This window comes from Haemaphysalis longicornis, unplaced genomic scaffold (assembly GCF_048455015.1).
Source record: "Haemaphysalis longicornis isolate Haplotype H1 unplaced genomic scaffold, Haemaphysalis longicornis Haplotype H1 scaffold_7, whole genome shotgun sequence".
Classification (NCBI taxonomy): domain Eukaryota; kingdom Metazoa; phylum Arthropoda; class Arachnida; order Ixodida; family Ixodidae; genus Haemaphysalis; species Haemaphysalis longicornis.
In genome coordinates this window covers 74,671,170-74,692,887 of record NW_027526422.1, presented here as the reverse complement: position 1 = coordinate 74,692,887, position 21,718 = coordinate 74,671,170, and the positions used below count along the sequence as shown (strand labels likewise).

General features: G+C 44.5%; 1 protein-coding gene across 4 annotated transcripts; it reads right to left on the bottom strand.

The window, feature by feature from the left end:
• Positions 1-3,245: 3,245 nt before the first annotated feature.
• Positions 3,246-21,694, bottom strand: Phkgamma (phosphorylase kinase gamma). Of its 4 annotated transcripts, none has more exons than XM_077677859.1 (15): positions 21,542-21,694; positions 21,009-21,122; positions 20,042-20,214; positions 18,829-18,883; positions 17,299-17,364; positions 14,683-14,755; positions 13,779-13,869; positions 13,508-13,598; positions 12,962-12,991; positions 12,007-12,130; positions 10,853-10,933; positions 9,243-9,272; positions 6,843-6,887; positions 6,315-6,431; positions 3,246-4,888 (listed from the first exon to the last, which is right to left on the bottom strand). In XM_077677859.1, exons 2-15 carry the CDS (start codon positions 21,101-21,103, stop codon positions 4,751-4,753), a joined length of 1,209 nt encoding a protein of 402 aa, XP_077533985.1. In that variant the 5' UTR covers positions 21,104-21,122; positions 21,542-21,694; the 3' UTR covers positions 3,246-4,750. The 4 variants fall into 4 exon arrangements, with proteins under 4 accessions (XP_077533985.1, XP_077533982.1, XP_077533983.1 ...); XM_077677856.1 differs by having other exon boundaries at positions 21,009-21,118; positions 21,542-21,681; XM_077677857.1 differs by lacking the exon at positions 9,243-9,272 and having other exon boundaries at positions 21,009-21,118; positions 21,542-21,681.
• Positions 21,695-21,718: the final 24 nt, after the last annotated feature.

Below are 21,718 nucleotides of genomic sequence, written 5' to 3'. Positions count from 1 at the left end.
TCTTGTGAAATTTGTGAAAGTATTATAATAAGGCCAACTATTTTGATTTGAAGCATTAGGAAACGACGTATTTTTTACGGATGGCGGCGCTGCCATTATTTAGTCCAGTACTCATTACCGGTTTTAAAGCTTAACGGTAATGCAGCTCTTCAGAGCGTTTGAGCTTCGGTGCAATTCTTTTATGTGTATGGCTCATACAAAACTTGTACTTTTCGTTAGGGACGCTAGAAATCGAAATTATCTGGGGAAGCTGCTCGGTCCACCACAAAACAGGGAGCATAGGCAGTTGTAGAGACCCAGCACCAGCTTCGGGCGTTGGTCGACGCTCGAATCAGGTCTGCGTTTTGTTTTCCGCTTTGCATCAAGAAAACATGCATAAAGGTACGATCCCGCCATATTTAAATGCAACAAGCTACAGTATTTTGTAGGAAACTGACTGTAATTGGCGCAGCTGAAGAGAAGAAGAGGAGGGAGAAACGCGAACGGAAATGCCGAGAGGTTATCCATGCCACGGCCGGAGCTCCTCCTCCCGCGCAGGAGGAGAGTCGAGTCCGGCCGTGTCCATGCTTGGAGCCCGGCTGCGAACCACGTTTTGATGATGTCACCATAGAGAGTTTCAGCAGTCCGTCCGTTCCGTCGCTTACGTTGTTACCGGGTTGCCTGGGACCCGTCTGGGCACTTGGGCATTCGTCGCGGTAGGGGGATTAGTTCCGCGGGCCTGCCTTCGCCATGTCCGCGCCTCCTCAAAACAAAACAAAACAAAACAAAACAAAAGCAGTCGAAGAGTGGAACAAACTCCCACGTGAATGCGTTAACATTTCCTCTGCAGATTCATTTGTTCAAAATCTAGAAAGATTGTTTTATGAAGAGTAAAAGTTGCCCATTTTTGTTTGTGAGCGCTTCGGAACACACTGATCACTGTAACACCTGCTGATGCCACGATGATGTTTTGTGACCTGGCCATGATTTTGTGCAAGAGCTTCCACCGTTCAGTTTTAGTTTCACCAGCATCTTGTGATTCTGTTTCTTTCGTTATGTGCGATATTGCTTGGTTTCTACTCGAGTGTGTATATTTGCACGCCCACCCTGTATGAGCCTGAGAAAGGCTTACAGTATTAAATAAATAAATAAATAAATAAATAATAAAAGCAATTTAAGTGTGTCACCCAAATTAATGGCACAGAGCAGCCGTCACAGGTCACGTGGTGGCACAAGAAAATGAAACCAGACCCACCAAACCGTAGATGTCAGAAGCCGCTGGCGGCTGTCAATGACAACCATAGTAGCAACCGGGGTTTTATTATCTCAATATGCTGGCCTTGGCCCAAGTTATTAATAAAAGCCCCAGGCCCACAGCAGAACAAAGAACACTAATTGGTCGGCTCTTCGCTTCGTTGAATTGATCAGGCTCTTTTACGCAACGCAAACATTGAAAGGGGTCGGCGATGCTGCAGCGTCCAACGCTTCGCACATTTAGTCACCTCGGTGACCCCTCTTTTGAAGCAAAAGTTCAAAAACAACCACGTCGCTACGCTTATAAACAAGCGTCACCAATCCACTAGGTCGGTGGACCAGCTGAAAGTTCAAAGACTTAACGCACGCTTACAGTTTCAAAGGCGGTGCTGTGAAAATCTACATTGTTTTCTATCAAAGCGGCTCCAGTTCGCGACCCCGCCGACCATAACAGATCCTTCTGGGACGAAAGTTTACGAGTATAACCTTCTTTCAAGCCTCGAAAGGAGGTCTGGCACTCACTCACCTGTAGCAATTCACGGGGGCCTTAATATGTTGCGGCATCTGGTCGAAAAATATCTTGAAAGGCTCAAACTGTGGGTCAGCCATTTTTCCCCCAACCCCAAAGACCATAGAGTTTCATACTAATGAAACTCTATGGGTAAATATTTTCAGTACACACCACACCACCCCAACTGCTTTGGAGTGCAAAACTTCACTCGATTTTTTTTTACATTCGACATGTTTTCACAGTGTTTGTTTTCCCAATGAGGCACATTATGTGTGAGAAAAAAGTACCCCAAGAAAAAAAAAAAGAGGGCATTAATTTATCAATCTCATCAGAACTGCCCACTCTGTGCAGCTTCCCTACCAATTACCTCTACAATATTTGGCACGAAATAACACCGCAGTTTGCTGCGTTTCAATCTTCGCAATTTGATGGCAATCCTTCATTTCATTATTTTTGTGCTTGTTCCAAGCACAATAATATCACCTGGTGGCTTTTCACAGTCTGGGCGGAATGAAGCTTTTCACATTGTCCACGCAATAAAGGGCCTTAAGCTACTAAAAAACGGTTGTTCTCACTTTTTGTTAAATTTTGCTTTTATTATTCTAGCTGCCGAATTTTGAGCCTCGTGGGAACCAAATATTTCTTCGTTATAAAAAGAGTAAATGTCATTGAAATTAAGCCTGACCAAACAAACTTCGTATTTAGTTTACTATGTCCGATAACTCGCTATATCAGTGTTCGCTGTAACGAGGTTCGACTGTACTGCACTCGATGTACATACCTACCCATTCCTCCGATAGCCCAATTTGGCTGAAGTATGTAAAAATAAATTTGAGTGCACTTCTCTAAGTGCACTCAAGAGGTGTGCGCGCAATTCTGTTGGCCAGGAGAGAGAGGCAGCGTGTCCCCTCTCTGGCCCTGAAAACCCTTATGGAGGCTAAAATAGGGAATGGAGGCGCAGCTTGAAAATAGGGAAGGGAATTTATTTCCCCATCCATGTGAGTGCGTAGTCTAAGCGGTTTAAGCAGCAGTTTTAGTATGTAGCCACTCATTAACAGAACAGCTAGACGGTTCTGATGACATCTGGAATGACGAAAAGGCTCAGCCAATCTGGCCAGCAACCCTCACAGCCTACACCTTCCACTCAGCAGGTGCATCACTTACAGCCAAAGCTCACCACCTTAGGCCACGAGTGCTGTTAGGGCCACAATCAACATATGCACTTTCTTTAAAAACCTGTATTGCAGTCTGCAATTTCACCACCAGAGGGTTTCAATATGGAAGACCCAATGTGTACTCCAAAAATTAACGTCGCACCTTCATTGGAAATAAGTGAAAATTCAGCAGCGTGGTACTAGCTGTTTGCTTTCCACAATTACTTCTAGTTGGGGGTGTCGTGCTGGAAGCTGACAACTTGCTTGCAGCCTTGCCCGAGTGGCTACGCATGGGGGGAAAAAGTGCAAAAAAAGTGCATAACTAGAAAACCCAGTGAGTGCAAACATTACGCGTTCCATTCATATCTTTATTCGCTTTGCTCTTTCAAACACCTAGAAAAAGCTGCACATTGTCTTACATTGTTTTTCACTCTTGTGGCTGAAAAAGTGTTGCACATCTCACTTCCTATTTTCAATAGTGCACACAGCGGAACTTTTGGAAGCTAAGGATTCTTTTTCGGCGAGGATACGCACATTGTATGTACGTCAACATCAGTTCCTACTCTTCCACATCAGTCACATGCAGCTTTTGTTATTGCGTAGAATCCAAACCTCTTTTTGTCCAGATGAATTGTACATCAGCGAAGTCCACGAAAGTACTTCATCTCGCTTCAACCCACTTACTTGAGCCCTTAATTCAATATTCCCGCCATAATGTGCTTCTAAAGCATAACTACTTTTCTAGAGCTGTATCAGATACTGGCAAGCAGCAACCAACAAGTGTAGACACACACAAAAAGGCACAACCAAAGCTTCCCAAGCAGTGTATAGATTTTTCAAGGTTCATTCTAATAACCAAAATACGAGGTAGAAAAAATTGATGCACTTAACTTTAACTACATTAAACAGTTCACAAAAAGTGCTGTGACCAACAAATTTTGTCTAAAGACTATGCATGAAGCAGCCATCTAAAACGCACTTGCACTTAGCAATATTTACTGCCATGCGAAGGTGTTTCAAGAGTGGATCTCCTTAGCTATGCGAAATAGCGACTACACATACTTTGCCCTACTTAAAAAAAAAAAAAAAAAAAGAGGAAGAGATTCATTAAACAGCCTTGCACAGGGTGCAACTGTACACAGCTTTTGTCTGCCAAGAAAAAAAAAACACAAATGCAATTTGAGCTAGTTTCTTCACAGTTCCAGTTCACACATTCGCGTCCTACGAGGTCCACCTTCTTCAGCTTTCTTAAAAATTAAAATCAAGTTCAAACATTAGCTTTCAGCAAGCAGTCTTAACTTTCTGCTGCAACAATCAACAACTTGATCGTACAGTCAACAACTTGACCTCATGTCAGACTTCCTTTAATCACCACTGAAAAAGAAATCCAGAGACAGTCGGTCAATTGACTAGAAAGAAAAAATCCCCACATGAAGGAACAAAAGAAGCCTTGAAAGTGTTTTTTTCTAGCCAGTAACAACACTCGAGACTTGTCACATAAACAGTCCTGCGGCACCTTTAAATTTGTTTTTATCACAAGCACGCACACAAAAAGGAACAAGCGAATAGTCTAAGTGGTGCCGCTCCAATTTACTGGGCATTGTCAAAGCCTTCTTGTTTCTTTCTCTTCTTTCCGAGGCACTGACTTGTGTGCAGTCGCCTTATAAACGTGCTCGACAGCGCACAACATTGGTGGACGTCGCTGACACGGGCACGCTGCTCCAGACACAACTGTAAAGAGGCGGACAGGGGGCGCTTTCGAGTGTTCTGGTTTAAAGTACTCGGGGGTGGTGGTGATGATCTGGGTGATTCTGGGTGAAGGCGGGGGCAGCACCAGGGTTGCCCTTGTGGCTTAGGCAGCCACCTGGGTCTCTTCGAACATCTGCCGCAGCTCAACTTTGGGGTGATTCTCGAACAGGGCGGCGCGGTTCTGCATCTCCCCTTTCTTGACCCAGTGGCAGTAGACTCGGAAGGCACACCCATCAATGACCTGCACAGCCATCCCACCCCTCGACTCAATGTGTGCTGCATCAGTTGGGGCATCGTACTACACTCCTAAATATGCACACAATGTCTACAGTAAAGTAAAAAGACAGAAAGATGAGGTGCACCATGGCAGAGGGCTCCAGATTAATTTTGACCACCTTGGGATCTCTAATGTGCGCTGAAATCTCGCACACACGGGCGTTTTTGCTTTCCGCCTTTATCAGAAAAGCGGCTGCCATGGGCGGGAATTGAACCCACATCTTTGGGCTCATCAACAAGTTGCGCATATTGCGAAAGGAAAATAAATTACTGCACTCAGGCTATTCTAATGATAGAGGCAGCACTCGGGACGAGAGGTGGGGTGCGAGAAGAGTTTTGGATAATGGGATTCTGATGGCACCCCCTAAAACATGAAAGGGGGTATGTGTGAAAAAAAAGGAGCAGCACTGGGTCTGTACAAACTTTCTTGTGTTTCGTTGTTTTGCACTGTTCATTCCTTTTAAAAATTTACCAGCTACCGTAATCTTTCATTTTAGCTCTAAGTCTTATTTGCGGCTTTTTTTTTTCAGTGGAAATCTGAAGCCTTAGTTTACCTGTGATTGGCAGAAGAAAATACCATGGGCCGTTGATGATTTTATTGATTATGTGGTTTAACCGACGCAATGCAGGCGATGAGGCACGCCGTAGCGGAGGGCTCTGGATTAATTTTGACCACCTGGTGATCTTTGAAGTGCGCCGAAATCTCGAACACACAGGCGTTTTCGCTTTTTGCCTCCATCAGAAAAGCGGCCACCATGGCCGGAAATCGAACCCACATCCTCGTTCTCAGCAGCACAACGCCTTAGCCACTGAGCCACCACGGTGGGTCACCTTGGGCCATACACGGTTACTGCACCAACTATCGTAATAGTGTCGCAATGTGTTTGCGATGCCACTACGATAGTTTGCAATGTTTTACACAACAAGCTGGCAGGACTGTTTCTATAGCACTGGTAAAGGCGAAAAGTGGAAACGCCTGTGTGTTCAAGATTTCGATGCACATTAAAGCTCCCCAGGTGGTCAAAATTAATCCGGAGCCCTCCACTACGGCGTGCCTCATCACCTGTGAAACATCGCCGCCTTAAACCTCATAATCATCATCATCATCGCCATCATGTTTCTACAGCACATGTTCTCAGATGGCTACGGAACCCTTGCTTGAGAATGAACTGCTCGGTGGAATCCGTGCGAAGTTGGCACAGAGGGCTTGAAGTTGTCACTTTGCTGCAACTTTGAACGGGCGCTCTGCCCGCACAGACCAGTCTGGCTAGTCTATTTACTTGTCGATCGTGGGCGAGACTGGTCACCACTAAATAACCCAAGCACCTGAGAACGGGGCCATCGTACGAAGACAACGTGCTTGTACGTGGTTGGGCAACTTTTCGACGCACCTTGCGCAATGTCTTGATGCGGTACGGGTTGGTGCGAGCTATGTTCAAGGACAGGGGCTCGGGCGTGTACCGTAGCCGGCGGATGCGCACCAGAGCGCGAACACACAGGATGCCGAACTGAAACAAGGCACGGAAGTGAGAAGGAGTTGTCGCGATGACAATGTATTACTGCAAGCCCTTTGCGCAGCAAAGCCTCACATAATTTCAACGACTAATCTTGTTTGGCACACACATGTATATGTTTTATAGATGTGCTACGAGATTTTCACCACGTTTAATTCAAACTACACACAGAATTGTCCCCGAGCACTGAGTTAATGAAGTGCTAGTGAACCTAAACGCTGATTGTGCAACACACTACTTTTAGTCATTTCTTCTTACCCTAATTTGCAAATACAGTACTTATTCTTAGAAAACCTGCACCTGCCTCAACCGCGTGCTTCAGGCACAGTTGTGTAGTTGAGAGAGCTTGTCTCGGAATGTGCAGCGTCCGCACAGCGTTTAAGTCGCAACGGTGTGTTAACTCACCTGAAATGTTTTCCGTGCATTGAAGGCACGTTTTTGTACTGGTACCTAGAAAACAAAAAAAGAACATTGGCGTGAAAGTCACATTAAAATGTCTGAACTCTGCAATGACAAAATTTGCCCAGGAAGCTACTGCCATTGTTAAATTTTTTTTTGTCATAAATATGTGAAGAAATTAAGGTGGAAAAAAAAAAACCTTGACTTAATAACAACGGACCGATTTTAGTCTGCCCTGTGGTGCTTAGTAGCACCTTAAAGCAATACTAAAGAAAAAATAGGTTTTCTCTTGTCTTTCCTGCAGTGTTTTGAATTAGAACGCTGCATGGACAGTAATTATCACACACAAATACCTGGATGATACCTGGTGGTGCCCAAATGAAGCCCGGCCTGATGATGATAGCTGATAACTCATAACTTTTAATATCTTACCTTACCATAGTAATCAGTGCCAAATTTTGGTTCTGACTCATAATTCACAACTGAAGAAGTTACTATTCATGGTATGTTAAGAAAAAAAAAAGAATGTATAGCTTTAACTAATCACTCTGGATTTCAGCTTGCAAAATAAGGCTTTGAGGCGGAAATTCTAGACATTTTCATCGTTGCGCGACCACAGCCTCAAGGCGGCTTGTTAATAAAATAGCGTGGGACCATTTGGGCATTCACTGGGGACATTGAAAATTTCTTTATTTGCGACGACAACTTCATCTCTGCAGGCCTTCATCATTGCAGGGTTCAATTGTGCTACATGACCCAGGAGGATTAACAACAGCCAAACGTTGGCATAGGCTTGGCCAACGCTGCCTGTGTTGGCCAAGCCTATGCAGCCACTTTCCAACAGGAGCAGTAGGCACACCTGAGCCGTCACCACCAGTGCGCACCACACCACGGATCAGACCTAGGGGCCCTAAACACGGTGGCGTAGGACTGCCGCCTTGCAAAAACAGTACGAAACCCCACGGCCGGACTGGAGGAGCAGCGAGCACACACTTTCATATGGCCTGCGCACCCAAGAAGGAAACGATACAGCATTTTCTTGACAGAGTGAAGGTGCTTTGAACCAACCTTCTACCCTCCTAATGCCCCTTTTTCTTAGTCAACGCACTGCCTCTGGCTGAGTGAGCCGATGACGCTTGCCGCACACGTTTTGGACCTACCGCGGAATACCACCGGTACCAATCAATACCTTCACTGCTTTATCTCAACAAGAAAGAAGACTTGTGCGCTTCAATTGCACGATTAAGAGTTTTAGCTGTATGTTTTTGACAGTCTGCTCCGCTGCCGGCAGTCCGCTCAGCCAGACTGGAGCGTGAGCAGCAGAAACACTTTTAGCTAAGCGATAACCGTATCTCCCTCGACGTGGAATCATTCGCGTCACTGGTCGTGCCCTGTGCGTGTGTGCAAACCAAGACGTCATCCGAAAGAAAAAATAAGAATTGATAATTTAGTCACGGAAAATGGCGCTTTTATTGCCTGTATCACCATTTTCATATAATACAGTCGCTGATTGGATATCATAGCCTTGCATATTTTTTTCATGTGCCCCGCGTTAAAATGTTTCTTTCAAATGTTTATGATTCGCTGCTCCCGAATCGTAATGTTACGCTGTTTGACCCTTATAGATCGAATATTCAGAAGGGGGTAAGGAATCGCCTATTTTACGGACGCCCATGTAAATTAACATGGATAGGTATCGCCTGTAGCTACGACAGGGCTAGGGGAGCGGCAAATGTGCGTGCGCCGCGTCGCTCTCCTACCCCGCCTCTGCCGTAGCTCGACTGGCGAGGGTTGGGCAGCAGCGCCACGAACTAGCGGTGGTGAAAGGTGGGAACTATACCCGAAGCGCAGGCCATATTAAAGTGCGTGCCTGGCCCTCCTCGAGTCCGGCCCTGAAACCCCTAAAATAGTTCGCACCGTTTCCGTGAAGTGGCGTTACCCCGCGGGCAGCACTCAGGCTGGCAGCACGCGGAAAGTCCAGTAAGGGGAAAAGAGCAGGAGAGGGCAGCAAGAAAGTGGCTGCTTTTGCCACTTTTCAGCCGATGTGACAGGCAATGTTATAGAGGAATCGTTTGGAAAAGCGCCCATGGTTGGCTATTTTTTCTCCAAGCACCCAAGCTTAAAAAAAAAAGGTTGGGTTATAAAATTACGTAACCACAAATGCTGTGCTCTGCTACATAACAAAGGCTTGTAGTCAAGAGCCTACTCAAGGTTACTACACCGGGTCCATTTAAAGTTTATGCTCCATGGTTTCCAGTACCAACAAATGGTCATTCCCGCAACTACAGCTCGCTTCTTCATCATTCACCAATGCAGGCATTGCACTAACACTACTGGCCAATAACGCAAACTAGACGCTAATAACGGTGCAAGCTCAATGGAGATGGCATCACCAGCGATACTCACTTCTTCGGCGACGAACACAGAGGCACGTTTCTACATGAATCACAAGGCAGAGAGAAACAAGTAGAAAAGGTTGGCGTAAAACACAAGCAGTCGAGGCAAGGGCACAGAATGGGTGCAAACTCGGCACGACGAGACACACAGGCAGCGTGGCACAACAACAACACGCCAGGCAGAGCAAGAAATGGTGCAAACTGAACTGAAGGCATGCGGTAGCATTTTACTTGTACTATACGATGCAGACACAATACAGGGACTATGGGCAAGCTTTATTTAGCTGTTCACTCTGCGCACTTAGTAAAGTATTTTATTAAATCAGGAACTTCAATCAGGTAATCAAGTAATCTGATCATTTATTAAATTTGGAAATTCATAAAATCACAGCCAAATTGAAGGGGCACTGTCGAATACCGCCAATTTCTGTTAATTTGCTTTCAGATAACATAACTTTACCACTAAAGTCAACCAGACCTAGAAGCCCCGTCAACTTTGATTATTTCAATCCTCCAATTAATTACACCAAATTTTTGCAGTCCCATAAAAGCCAGATCAACGAGCCAATTACAACATTTTGTAGCGCTGTCACGTGCAATATAGGCCAATTATTGGCCCACCATACAACTAATAATAGGCCTACATTGCATGTGTACAGCCTGTACGCCAACACTACTAGCTCATGGTCAACAAGGCAGCCTGTTAGCTTACACTTATTAGCTTACACTTACACTTATTAACTTACACGCACAGTGTGAAAACCAAGTACGAGAGTAATTACTGCAGCTGTTCATCTGAGTTACACGAGTTATCAAAGGGATGAAATCCGCATCACAAAAGCGTCAGTGGAGCTGAAACGCGTAGAACTAAGTTTAAATGGCACATCGACTGGCCCTTCAACGGTGAAGCTGGTGAAAACAGATGAAAAAAGTTTATAAAGAGATCATGAAAAAAAGTTGCTTCAAAGATTGCAGGTGGGTGTTGAAAGGTATTAGGCGCGTAGTTGACAACAACCAGCGAGGTTGGAAAGGCAGATTCAGGCTCACAGGTATGCAGCATCACAGCCAGGAGTGCACAAGTGGCAGGAAAATGAGCTACAGTGACACAGTTATGTTTTAATGTCACCTTCATTAGGAAAAACAACAGAATGCATGCACATCAGAGAGAGCTTGGACAAGGATTTCATGCATCTCGCCCATTTAGTGTCAGTCTTGACCAATGGTGCTGTGCAGTGCTAGCTAAGACGTTGGACAAGGCACCAAAACACAACCGTACAAAAATAACTGGAAATTAAACAGGGGCATCACGGGGCCTTTTCAAGACATCATGGTTCAGTATGAAAGCTGTGCTAGAAACAGACTAACACTATTAACTGCAAAACAGTTTGCATGCTAGTACGTACAAAAGAAAATTGTAGGGGAAGCATGCTTCAACGCCACTTCTTCCCTTACTGTTTACACCTTTCCTTAACTTCCTTAAAACTTTGTGTGTAATTTCATCACGGGGAAAAATTGCTAGTTACAATCAATTCGATTCAGGACATGATAGTAAGGGGGAGGTCTGAGTACTTTCTCCCTCTCAGCAATAACACAGGGAGGAAAGATGGCTTTGTGGCTTACGACTGCTTTGAAGAAACAGTGCTCCAACGCTTGAGCAGCAGTTATTCGCTCCCTTGGATCTACAACCAGAAGCTTGCTGATCTGGTGCCAAGAGAAAGAAGGCAGCAACGTTCTTGAGAATGCACAACAATTTGCAAGGCTCAGACACAAGGATGCCAGCTAGAGTGGTACTCTTTTCCAGACTCTCCCTTAAAAAGTGGAACAAGCTGTCATACATACTCAAACTTCTAATAACTGGGAACTAATAACTGGGAACAAGGGACTTGCTCAACGAATTAACAAAATCTACCAGTTAGAAAAGCTCCTGGGTAGGACAAGGCTTGTCTTTTACTTTTGTGAACTGAGGAAAGAACATAGTTGCACCCAGGTGATGCTCAAGGCCCTATAATCTTCATGCTGCACATTTTGTGCTGTCCCAGTTGTGCTACAGTGTGGTTGCACCATCCACCATTTCAGTACGTGACGGACATAAATACTCGCACGTAAAAGAACAGCATACCGGTGCCCCCATATAGCTAGACTATACCGATTCCACAACTGCCTCTGAGCCTTCTGACAATAGTAGCTTTTAGCAGCAATGAAAGTGACTGTGGTCGAAAGCACCAACTTTGACAGCGTATCGCTACAGCTAGAGTAACAATTACAGTAGCCCACACAGGGTAGTTATTAGCTGCCTGAACCCAGTAAAAGACCAACAAAACTAAAAACCTTTTGCGTTTGATACTAGTATTGCCTAGTGACGCCACTTTATTAGCAACGCAATGGCTGGGTAATCTGAAGATTGTGGGCTCCTGCCCTACTCAAAATAGGCACAACAATTGGCTTTTATTTGATGCATGACGAATCACATCTGCACTAACGTGCATGCATGTTCCATCCACCACTAAAGTCTGCAGGACACGGTTTCGACTATCGTTAATTCAAGAAGCTTTTGACAAGAACTGCAAAATTTTATGCGTTGATTTGCTTAACACATATTTTTGTTTGGTGTTGCTAGTGCTACTCTTCACTTGAATCAGTGAAATTTCATGCCTATTTTCTTTTTGCACCAGTGTTTTGAGCGTGAATTAGGTTGTTGATATGGTACTCTTGTCTGCGCTGTATACTGCACACAAGAAATGCGTCTTTGTCCACGAAGTTCCTTAGTCCCTCACCAGGTCCTTGGGGGCCTCGGTGATGTCGTCCCACTCGGGGCTGCAGAACTCGTACTTGCCCTCCATGATGTTGCGAAGCATCACCATCTGCTTCCTGTGCCAGAAGGGCGGGAAGCCCACCAGCCTAGATGGACACGGAGAGAGAGACAGGGAGGGCAACAGGTGACGACACTCTATTACGGCAATGCGAGACATTTTAAGAGCACACTCATTGGCCGGCGTGTAAAATGTTAAAACAGTAATACACGCATGCACGCAAAAAGAGGATTAGATGTGAAGAGCCGCACTGAATTTGGAAACTACGCTGCATCACAACAGTGAAGCAGTGCAAGAAAAATAATTCCTGCGAAATCACCCTGGCTGGTGATCTCCAAAAAACAACTGCTGTAAGAAGCCCTGCTTCTGTCAGGAAGCATGCAAACCTAGCTATGACATAGGAGCACACGATCTGTTCCCACATGCTTTTTCACAGCTCACATTAGCAGGGCTGAATATTGAAATAAATTAGCAAAAGCTGCTTAAAATTTACCTTCAATGATCTTTCAAGTCTTGCATTATTACTGCACTGCACCACAACTTGCACTTAAGCTGATTATTACATTCTGCTTCATCATCCAATAAAAATACAATTAAACTTCTATCCGTGACTGATAAAAAAAAAGAATAAAAGAAGGGAAAGGTGTCACTGTGCCTATTCGTAACCATCCCTGGTAAAGCTCACAGCTTTTGCTCTACGCTACAATCAAGGCACACAGACCCCTGGCTATTTTCAATATACACTACTTTGTGCACCTGAAAGGCACTTATACAACAACCCTCCCACCTTTTATCTGGGCATCATAGATGAAGGTCGAGCGAAAGAAAAGTTGATTGTTAAATCTGGATGCTACGGCTCAGCGAATCTTTATCAGTTGCCAACAAATCTACTAGCATGGCAAAGATTCTGCACACTTACAGCGTGTACATAATGACACCACATGCCCACCTGGAATTAAGGAGAAAACCAAGTTAGGGCAACTCCACAAGGCACTAGGGCCAGCGAAGCATAACAGTTGCACAAAAGGGGAGAACACTGAACTGCTCAAACATCCACTGTCAGCAAGAGAAAAGCCAAGAACACAGCGGATCCGTGTGCATTCGTCATTTAAATTTGTATGTGTGGCAGAAAAAAAGCTGACGCATCACACTTGAGTCCACAATCTGAAAGGTTACTGGCCGGTAAAACACACCGCCTGGCCAACACTATCACTCACTAATAACTGCATCACTCATGTCACAGATCGACTAAAGAATAATCTAGGCTAACACACCATCACTTCCTAAAAACTCTCAATCCCTCATGTCACATATCAACTGGAAAATATCTGCCAATGTAAACAAACAATATATGGTTTCAGGCAAGAAGTTATGAGGGAACCGATTTAATGGCCACAGAAGTTTTCAAATTTAAGGAATCGGTGGGCTGAAAACCTGAAATTTCTTAGGAACTCGTTCAACTTACATGTCTACTTGTTTGTCATAACCTTCGGAGCTTTCGTACATCGACGCCTTCAGCAGCTCAGGTGCCAAGTAACCGGGTGTGCCACAGAGTTCTGCAACCCCAGTAGAGCGCACATTTCAGTGACAGGGTGTTTCATCCAGCATTCCATTCATTCTCCTTGCGGAGTAAAATTTTGGTTTCAAAATACAGAACAGCCCCACAGTTCCCTACACGCTGGAATTATTGCCTACTGAACAACAAGAACCAGCACCAGTAGATCTACCCAGTGTACCTGATAAAGTCTCGCCCGGGGCAAGCTCAGTGGCAAAGCCAAAGTCTGTGACCTTAACATTGAGTTCGTCGTCCAGAAGGATGTTCTCCGGCTGAAAGACAGAAAAAAAAAACCACTGAAAATAATATTCTGCAGAAATTTAGAGAATCACCTACTAATGTGTAGCATTCTTTTGTTTTTTACAGCCAAATTTTTTTGTTTTTCTCAATCTTGTCCGACCAATTGTCTCCACTGATGTTAATATAACAATTACAGGTGGAACTTCCACAAAATCTGCATTACCATGGAAATGCAGGACATTACGCGGTTTGCCATTTTCCGTATTTCTTTTCTTCATATTTTTTCTATTTATTATTTTTTCAAAATTTCGTTCGATCAATCATCTCCATTTACGTCATTACAACGATTCCAGGCGGAACTTTCACTAAATCTGCATTGCTGTGGAAATGCAGTGTGTTATATGGGTTGCCATTTCCCGTACTTTTTTATATTTTTCTTTCTTTCTTTTTTTTAGTTTTTCGAAATTTCGTTCGGCCAACGCTATTATAACAACTAAAAGTGGAACTTCCGCGATGTCTGCGTTTTCGTGGAAATGCAGGGTGTTACACGGTCCTGGCTGTGGGGCATTCTTTACTCGGCAAAGAATGCTACGCATTAAAAGGTGTGACAGGACAGAAAACAAATACTGTGGCCGGCAGATTTTGCCTCCGGGTGTGCCACAGAGTTCTGCAACCCCAGTAGAGCGCACATTTCAGTGACAGGGTGTTTCATCCGGCATTCCATTCATTCTCCTTGCGGAGTAAAATTTTGGTTTCAAAATACAGAACAGCCAACAGTGGCATGCATTCTGCTTGAAGAAAAACGAAGCTGTGTTTGATGCCTGAAAAGGGGGCGTGCCACTCACTTTGAGGTCACGGTGGACAATTCCTTGCGAGTGGATGAACTCAACCGCTTCAAACAGCTGCTTCATGATGCTCCTATGCAGAGCAACAAAAAAAAAAAGGGGGGGGGGGGGGGGGGTTAAAATTTGTGGGCTACGACTAAGGCGCACAAAACGAGTTGCAGCTAAACAAATCCAGACGAAATTAGGCAACCTGATGCACTAGATATGTTATTTATTTTTGCTGCTAGCCGCTTTGCGGAACTGACAACATGTGAAACAACCATCTTGAATGCAAGGCCCAAAACCAGTTTAAAGAGCACTGGAAGCACTGAAACAACCATGCCCCATAAGGAAGCGGCTCTGAGATTTGTAATGAACAGCCACTTTCTATTGAAAGCATCATCATCATCATCACCAGCCTATCTATGCCCACTGCAGGGCAAAGGCCTCTCCCATGGATCTCCAAATATCCCGGTCTTGTGCCAACTGCGACCAATTTATCCCCGCAAACTTCTTGATCTCATCTGTCCACCTAACTTTCTGCCACCCCCTGCCACGCTTGCCTTCTCTAGGGATCCACTCTGTTACCCTTCATGACCTACGATTATCTTGCCTTCGCATTACATGCCCTGCTCACGTCCATTTCTTCTTTTTATTTCTACTACCGTAATTACCCGATTCTAACGCGCCCCCGATTATAACGCGCACCCGAGATGCGTTTGTTCCCTGAACCACTCCGATCTCTTCTTGCCCCTCAGTGTTACACCTTTCATCTTCCATTCCATTCCTTGCTGAGTCGTCCTCATCTGATACCTAATATTAAATAAAATTACGCCCATTATGCAAAACGAAGTGGCAGCTCATTATCTGCTTGCTTCAATAAAGCATGCCAGTATTTGAAAAAGTGATCTCGTTCGTACGAACAGAGTACACATGTATGTTGTGCTGCAAGAGTGATTTTATTCTCGAAGTTGTAAAACATAAAAAGGAAAGGCGGCTAAACATGCATCTTCCCAAGAAATTAGCACCTGAGTGGTGCATTCTGCCGCCACGGTCACAACGTCTGCAACTCCCGATGCATGGTCTATTCGAGTACAACTTACGGGGGGAAACTGCTCTCAAAACAACTTCTTTTAATTTTTAAGTAAACTGTGTGATACTTGTCAGTCTTGCTGCTTTTCTCCCGCTGGTTTCAAATATGCCATTATTTATTGAGTCAGTCAATTAGTTACCAGGATAATGAGAGATAATTAGCCATTTTTGGAGGAACAAGAGACAAAAAAGTGTTTTATAAAACTGCAATCTTTACATTTTCCAATACTATGAACCCTGGTGAGTGCAATGAGAGAATCGGTTTTTTGATTCGCCGCTTGGAAGTAATTTTACAGCTCATTAAACTTTAGTGGCACCAGTGGCAAGGAATCACTTTGAATGCCCATTTCAAACACCAAACTTTAATGAGCTGTAAAATTAGTTCCAAGCGGCGAATCAAAAAACCGATTCTCTCATTGCACTCACCAGGGTTCATAGTATTGGAAAATGTAAAGATTGCAGTTTTATAAAACACTTTTTTGTCTCTTGTTCCTCCAAAAATGGCTAATTATCTCTCATTATTCTGGTAACTAATTTACTGACTCAATAAATAATGGGGCGGATTTGAAATCAGTGGGAAAGAAAAGCAGCAAGACGAGCAAGTTTCGCAGAGTTTACTTAAAAATGAAAAGAAATTGTTTTAAGAGCAGTGTCTCCCCTTAAGACCGACAACAGTGGTCACCCTCTGCCCCGTTACGACACCAGCTGCTCCTCCATGCAGCGCAGAGTGCCTTAATGTGAGTGTTTTGAACAAGACACTAGTCGTTTCCATGATTGTTCAAGCTTCATGTGGTTATAAATTACTGCAGCTCAAAAAAGAAACTAGGTGACAAAATGTAGACAATGCCATCCATTAACCACAAATTCCTTTCAAAATGCCCCCGCACGTTGACGTCCAGGTCCGTCGCTTCGGCGGAGTGATACACCACAAACTATTGCCATTCTTAACTTGTACCCGTGTATAGCAAGGCATGGGCAGTGTTATCTGGAAATTTTATCACCTCTGATTAGTGCAAGGATTGCACACACACCACAAAAGCCTGCAATGGCCTCTGTGCCCATCAAAAATTCACAACAAGCCTTCCTGTCTGTTTTGAACGGCAACAATAAATTGCTTTCCATGCACACCTTTTTAAATTTTCAATATCTGATCTGACGCGTATGGGTGGCTTTGATAGGCACGATCGCTAGCAAAGAGAGATGTGGCACAAACAAAATACTTCATACACAGTGCCTGGAGCCGGATACAATCACAACAAAATGACGTTTCCTCAAATACTGACAACATCCTCCAGCCCCATATGCATTCATGCGAAATGTGAAGGGGCATGGGAGATGCCAACAAGTGGATACACTAATCCCTATAAACTAAACAAAATGCGAGGGTAGAACGATACAGCAATACAAATGCTACCTCATTCTAAATCCATTTCCAGCGAAAAATCGGGGTAACGGTATGAGTCGCACCCCGATTGGGGGACGTGACCTCAAATTTGCGAGAAAAACTCGCAAGAACACCAAACAGGCAGGCCAGGGCGCCCTTACTTTGTTTTCTTCTCCGACAGGGCTACAACGCTCGTGAGGTAGTCGAAGAGCTCCCCGTGGCGGCACCTGGAATGTGCGCAAGGGGAACGTTAAGCTCATCAACACATATTTCTGGCACCAGGAACAACACAGCTTCAAATAGCATGTTACGCACGCTTTACATGCGACAGGCATATCTCGCTTGATAAGCTACAGGTCAAAACAATGCTGCAAGAATAGAGCTGAGTGGGCATGCCAGAACACAACGTGACACCATGGCCACAGAAATATGCTTATAGTACAGATAAATGGCCTTCTCTGGGTTCTCTTTCAACGTATGCAAAGAGATAAAAGCATACGCACACAACCGATGCCAACAACACTCCCAATGAGTCACTTCCAAATTTACCAACAACAAAACGTTTTTTTCCTGGCGCAGATTTATACAGGGACCCTGTGCAATTGTATCGAGTACAATAGGATGCTTCACTATACACGTAAGAGTGGTCAAAAGTTCAGTATACTGGGCATGCAATTCCGTAGTTTGTTCCCAGAAAATGCGAAACTACGAAACCCTGCGAGATTGGCCATTCACCATGAAACCCTGCGAGATTCGCCATTCAGAATACTGGGTTCAGAATTCCGAAGAAAGTTCAGAATACTGGGCATGCAATACCGTAGTTTGTTTCCAGAATATGTGCAACCACGAAACCCTGTGAGATTGGCTATTAAGAAGTTGTTCCCAGAACAGAGCAGATATTTTCATAAACAGAGACTGATTACGGGGGGGGGGGGGGGGGGGGGGGGGTGAGGGGTGAAGGGGGGGCAGGTGGCCCTTTTTTTGTGTGTGTGCAGCCAGGCACTGTTTAAGGTACCTGCTCAGCAAATAAAAGAAAGAAAAACCAGGCCTAAATATTTGGCTGGGTTATCCTATTTGAGGGACAGGATATCTCTTGAGATTTTGCGGTAGACCTACGGTGCCCAAAGACTGCAGTTGTTGCTTCACAAACAGTTTTTCCAAGTTGTTTGCTGCTGCACGATATGCTTGGAGAGACTGTCCACTGGCCTTCCAGCAAATCTATTATGGCGTCAAACTGAATAGTCAGAAGCATGCAAACTGATAACATGACCACAAAAATCAATTAAATTGTTAAAGGAAGCTATTGAAAATTTGACAACAGTAATCATCTGGGGAAAAAGAATTATGTCAATGAAAATAATAATGCAGATAACTAAGAAACTTTGCGAATTCCATAAATTATTTTAAAAAGAGCTGTCACACTACCACCTTTCATGTCCACAATTTTCAGTGAGTGTAACTATTCAGGATTATGCTCCTACCTTACAAAGAAATGGGGCCATTTGAGCAACAGTTCACATACGACGGCTTCTAAATCGACATATCAGTACCTAATTAATAAAGCAACATGCAACCTACACGGGACCTTACAGAGCTATAATGCAGACCTTCTGGCAAAAAATGCACAATGCCGTGAGTGTGTATGTGCATGTACAGCCACAATCAACAACACCAAGCAAAGCTGTACTCACAGTTCCAACACCAGGAAGATAAATGTGGTCGATTCAAACACATCGTGCAGCTCAACTGGAAACGGAAGTGACAAAATCAAGCTCAGGTAATACAAAAGGACACTGTGCACGTAAACAAAAGTTTTCCACACATTTGAATGGGACAATACATTGAAACGACTTAAATGCGATAATGAAAAATAAGCCTTCTGAGTTGAGCAAATGAATTGTGAACAGTCGAGATGCTAGAGAATTATGGGTCCATGACCTACCTATTTCTCTCCCGTCTTTTTGTGTCGCATGTATAACAACTGCATTACCAGCACCACTGGGGGGGTCTCCAAAGCTTGACTCTAAAGCTACCCACTGCTCAAACAAATTGTCGAGATCTTGTTCCCAAGTCACCCTAAATAAACTTACAATGTCCAGTTAAAAAAACAAATTCCAGTGTCCACAAGCTTCAAGGTGATAGTGCAACATCATCAAGGTTCACCACTGTGCCCACTCCTGTTTTACACACTTATCTGTACTATGACTTGATGGGTGAAAGAATAACTCTCTTGACTGATTGATGCGTGCTGTACACAGACAACAAAAGAATCACAGCAAGATCAATGAGCAGGAAAACAGCTTTTGGAGTAATCCACTACAAAAGCATTCCAATCAAGCTTAAAGGTCACAGGCACAGGACAAGACCAATGATGCTGTGCAACTAAAACACTCCCCCCCCCCCCCCCCAAAAAGTCCAACTGCCTAACCGAAAATGCTGAGATGGACATAAGGTGAAAAAGAAAATGTAAATTGGAATTCATACCAACAGTCCAGTGCGCAAAAATACGGAGACCGCAGAAAGATACACATATTTGTCATGCATCTTTTTGTGTGCTGGTCAAACGTTTGAATCAACCGTATTACAGATATTGAAAGTACAGTGTTCAAGAAGGAAGATCATTGCAAGAAGGGTCAGTCACTTAAAGAGGCTTCAGTCAAGAAGGTACTGATGTTGAAGTTGAAAGAGGGCATCATCGAGGAGAGACTCTCATTGCAAACAGTGATCCCACATAAGAAAGGGGTGAAGTGGTATGCTCAAGAAGTGGGTCGTTTTGTTTGAACCAGGAAAAAGAAACTCCTAGACAGACGGCCGTCGCTCTATGGCAACGTCGAATCGGAACCCTGTCGACATGTAACAAACAGAGCAGAACAAGCACACATTCACAGTTGAAAAGGCACTCACTAATGTAGGGATGACCAGCCACTTTCTTGAGCACTTCGATTTCCCTCTTTGTTGCCTGGTAGAGACTCGTCGGTCCTGACCCTTCAGTGTCTGAACTGATGTCGATGATCTTCGCAGCATACTCCTCCCCAGTCTCCTTGTCTATGCATCTTCGCACCGTACTACTTATTCCTCTGCAGCAATATTACAGCAAATTTAGCGTGATGACAAAGTAAAAAAGAACTTAACATGCACGCTACTTTTACAGACTGAAAAATCAAAATTCCACAGGGCACGCAACCACTTCGCCTAACTGAACGTGAGCAATGCTTCATGTAAAAAAAATGGAAAAGCGTATAGTACTAAAAAATAGGGAACGTGTATGCACTAGTAATGTGGAGCATACAACGAGAACAACAAAACCATGACCTTTTAGGGGCCTCTTGTTGTCGGCGTCTCATGTCGTCGTATTCTCATGTGGTCACGGTACAGGACACTAATTTTCCAACGCCTCGCGCAAGAACGCAACGCGTACTAAAAGAACAGAGCGGGAAACTCGTTTTCCCACGCCTGGCGCTGCAACGTTTCATCTCCATGGGCTAAAACGCGGACTGAAAGAACACACGGGGCACTCGTTTTTCGTTCGCGCACCCGCTTCTTTAACATTAAAATTCGCCATTCTCCGTTTCGAACTTCACTTCTATTCTGTCTTCGTAATTGGGATGCCGCGCGCTGTGTGGCAAGGGAGACTTGAATACACTTATACACTGCATGCTTCGCCCCTCCCCAGGCTACAGGTTAGAGGAGACGGCCCGGTTTTTTAATTATGCGTTTTTGCCTCCTTCAATCCCTTAACGTACACCTTCTTTCTCTCCCTTCGTTTGAATGGTGATCATTCGGTCAGTTTTCACGAGAAGCCCGTGCGGGCGTACAAGCCGGATTTGGATCAACGAAAGCGAAAGTACTTCGCGAAGAGAACATCTCGTACCTTCCCAGGATTTCTTTTGGCTCGTACTTCGCGTAGAATTCTTTTGCGACGTCCTTGTCGGGAAGATCATCCTCTTGAGCCTTTGAAGAAACCATCACACCGGCTTCAGTCTACCTGGAAGCAATGTGCGAAATCGTACGTTGTAGACGGAATGGACTGACGGAGCGCTTTTCTCACATCGCAAATTGTTCTTTCGCATGGCACGACTGGCACGCGTCCAAGTGAATCGAAATGCGCATTATGAACGTGCTTAGTCCAATTTAATTTTGCAGGATTGTTCCAGCCGTCCGAAGTTAGCGTTTTTAGTGGGTTAGGATGCAGTCCGCAGGTACCAAACGCTGCTCACGAGGAGAATCGCTTGCCCGACCTCTATCCATGACCGTGAAACAGAATAACCACCCGCCGTTTAATTAGGTTGCAAATTGGACGCGAAAGCGGTAGCACAACTATTATTTGTGCCACAGAACAATGGGCAGTTTTTAGAAACATTTTGGCGCACCGCGGTTGTTCTAAAATTACGCTGACTGTCTCACCTCACAACGATCGCAGTTATGTTCAATCCATGCTATTTTCGAAGCTTCATTGTCCAAGGAGTGGGCGCGAACAAGCTTGACGGTGTCTTCCGTGCAGCAACACAGCAAATCTGAAAGCACGGCAACAATCACAAACAAAAAGCACCGTCCATGAGGAGGTGGCGCAGCGGGCGCTCG